Here is a 2993-nt window from a genome sequence, read left to right as displayed (position 1 = left end):
CTGCCAGAGCCGTGACCCTCAGGTGGACACTGATTCCCAGCACAGAGTGGGCTCATCCAAGCCCTCCTTACCTGGGGAGGGAGAGGGAGGCTTTATTAAAGTGTCTGCATTAGACCCCAAAAAAGCATGAAGAGACCCGGAGGGAGCATTTACTGAAGTTACCCAACTCCAGCCAGTCCTGCCCTCTGCTCCACAGCAGGCAACAGTGCCGAGACCCGCCCTGTTCCCCCCCAGGTGACCACTGACCTGCACCACCGCTGCACCGACAAGCACACGGGCACCTCCGCCTCAGCCCCGCTGGCCGCGGGAATGATAGCCCTCGCGCTGGAGGCCAAGTAGGTGCCATGCGGCAGCAGGAGAGTCCCCAGGGAGCACCTGGTGACTTGCCAGGGCCCTGCAGGGCCAAGGAAGAGGGACTTTGCTAGCAGGGAGGTTTGGGGGTGTGGAGCTGGTGGGGCAGCCTCTTCTCCCAGAACACCATGGGAGAGCAGCCAGAGGCAGGAGGAGAGTTGTCCTCTGGAGGTCTCTGTTGCTCCCATTTCAGCAGTGAAAACGGTTGTGGGGGGACCAGCTTGGACCCAGACAGCTAACTTACCCACGTCAGAAGTTAGAAGAGCCAAATCTCACCCTCAAAAGCTAACCCAAAGCAGAGACCTCTGTCTCCAAGTCCTCCTTGCTTCCAGCCCAGCACTGACCTGGCGTGACCTGCAGCATCTTGTCATCAGGACCTCCAAGCCTGCTCACCTGCAGGCAGAGGACTGGGCCGTGAACGGGATCGGACGCAAGGGTGAGTTCAGGGCTCAGCCGCTGCCTGCCCTGCCTGCTCCTGCTTCCCTTCCCTGGCTGCGGGGGGACACGCTGCCCCTCAAACTCCTGCCAGCAGGCCTGGGGCAGGAGCCCCCCGTGCTCTCTCAGTGCAGAGGGCCTCAAGTGTCCTCTCTTGGGTGGCATCTGCTTTTCAGTGAGCCACCACTATGGCTACGGGCTCCTGGACGCTGGTCTGCTGGTGGAGATGGCCAAGGCGTGGACAGGAACTCGGCCTCAGCAGAGGTGTTCGGTCAAGGCTCTTCACGCACCCCGGTAAGGGACAATATTCCCTGGGTCCGACCTCATGTGAGCTCACACAGGGACTTTCTTGTAGCAAAGTCATGCTGCGCCCGTTGCTTTCCAGAAAGTGGTCTGTGCCGCATGGCTTCTGCTGTAACCACAGGGCTGTGCTTAGAGGTCATGGTGGAGGGCAGGATGCCCTTGGAGGGGGAAGAGATGCCCTCACCTCTGTCTTGTGCTTGGTAGGAACATCGGCTCCAAGCTCACCGTCTCTACAGACATCTCCTTCTGCTCGGGGAGGACCAAGGACATCCGCTCGCTGGAGCACGTCCAGGTCCAGCTCTCTCTGAGCTACAGCCGCAGAGGGGACCTGGTGATCGCTCTGACCAGCCCGATGGGGACCACGTCCATGCTGGCGACCGTGCGGTAAGGGCGCTCTGAGAGCTCACAGGGAGCACGTTGCAATGAGACTTAGCAGCTGCTGGGGAGCCGAGGGGGCTCCTGCTCTCACAGCCTCTCCTGGGGCCAGGAGACTCTCCCCCACACTGAAGTGGCTGCTTCTGGTCCCCACAGGGAACAGGCTCACCATGCCCAAGGCTCCTCCGTGGCCCCCACCCCGTTGTACCAAGCATAGGGTGACTCTAGGGGCTGCATCCCTCCCTGCCAGCGCCTGGGCTGTCACTCCCGGCTCTCCTCTCCTCTCCTCCAGCCCATATGACACCAGCCAGCAGGGCTACAAGGACTGGACCTTCATGTCCACACACTTCTGGGACGAGAACCCCAACGGGACCTGGACGCTCCGGCTAGAGAACAAGGGCGATGCCTATAACACAGGTGGGTGTCCAGGGCCCTGGGGGAGTGAACCCCATTCACCGAGGTCACCCAGTGCCTGGTTTTTCTTGCCTCTTCTTTCCTCCTCTTTGATTAGCAACTTGTTGGCTTGTCCTCTTCCTGCTCCTCCCGGGCACGGGGTCTGGCCAGAGCCCTCTTTTTCTGCAGGGCAATGTTGGTTTGTTTTGAGGGTCTCTCTGGGCAGCACACAGCCAGGAAGGGGGCATGGCGTGCTGTCCTCCATGTGGCCCCGGAGCTTCCAGCCCCGCATCCACCAGCTTGCAGATCCCAAACCCTGGAGGGTGGGAACGCGGCTGCCATCAGTACCGAGTCCTGTCCCTCCTGCCCCCAGGTCTGCTCACCAGCTTCATCCTGCACCTCCACGGCACAGACGAGGACATGACGTCCAGGCGCTTTACAGCCTCTCCCGTGGACGAGTGCATCAGGCGGGACGCACAGGGAGTGTGCGAGGGTGAGTCTGTGGGCAGGAGGGGACGGTGCTCTCGGGCCCGGGTGGCCCCGCAGCCTGGCTCACGCCATCGTCCCTCCGCAGAGTGCGGCAGCTCTCTGTACGCCTACCCGCGTTCCTGCCTGTCCTACTGCCCTCCGCGCTACTACGGCCGTACCCAGAGAGCCGCTGCCACGAACGCAGCCCGTGTCTGTGCCAGCTGCCACCCCTCCTGCTACACGTGCCAGGGCGCTTCGGCCAACAACTGCACGGCCTGTCCCCCCGCCTGCACCTTCGATGAGCTTGCCCACTCCTGCTCCCCTCTGCAGGGCTTCCCCCCCAAGGAGGGGCTGCAGAGGGACCTTCTCCCTCTCCTCATCTGCGGGGGTCTGATCCTCTCAGCCATCCTCTATGTCACATACCTTGTGGCCTTTTGCATGGTGAAAGGTAGCTCCTGCTGTCCCCGGGCTGGAAGGACAGCATGACACCAGCCTGGACTTCATGGACACAGGCAGCCGGATCCCAGCCTGAGGCAGAGCTGCCCTCACCCAGCTTCCAAAAATAAAGTGGTTGTTGCCTTTCTGGACCGCCCTCTCGGAAGGGCGACTTCCCAGCAGCGCCTGGGCTAATCCCACCCCGTGTCCAGCTTTGTGCATGGGCAGAGAAA

General features: G+C 61.9%; 1 protein-coding gene across 1 annotated transcript in view; it reads left to right on the top strand.

Moving 5' to 3' along the window:
• PCSK4 (proprotein convertase subtilisin/kexin type 4) overlaps window positions 1–2773 on the top strand; it is a gene marked incomplete at its 3' end in the record, with an annotated part of 5420 nt that extends 2647 nt beyond the window's left edge. The window contains exons 9-15 of the mRNA XM_009574788.1: window positions 207–335; window positions 684–787; window positions 963–1080; window positions 1294–1473; window positions 1757–1881; window positions 2231–2350; window positions 2432–2773. Of these exons, the coding sequence (XP_009573083.1) occupies window positions 207–335; window positions 684–787; window positions 963–1080; window positions 1294–1473; window positions 1757–1881; window positions 2231–2350; window positions 2432–2773 (1118 nt within the window). The remainder of the gene's footprint in view (window positions 1–206; window positions 336–683; window positions 788–962; window positions 1081–1293; window positions 1474–1756; window positions 1882–2230; window positions 2351–2431) is intronic.
• Between the last annotated feature and the right edge of the window lie 220 nt (window positions 2774–2993).

Source organism: Fulmarus glacialis, unplaced genomic scaffold (assembly GCF_000690835.1).
Source record: "Fulmarus glacialis isolate BGI_N327 unplaced genomic scaffold, ASM69083v1 scaffold21783, whole genome shotgun sequence".
Classification (NCBI taxonomy): Eukaryota; Metazoa; Chordata; class Aves; order Procellariiformes; family Procellariidae; genus Fulmarus; species Fulmarus glacialis.
Note: the sequence above shows the minus strand (reverse complement) of the source record. Positions and strands in the feature narration are given on the sequence as shown.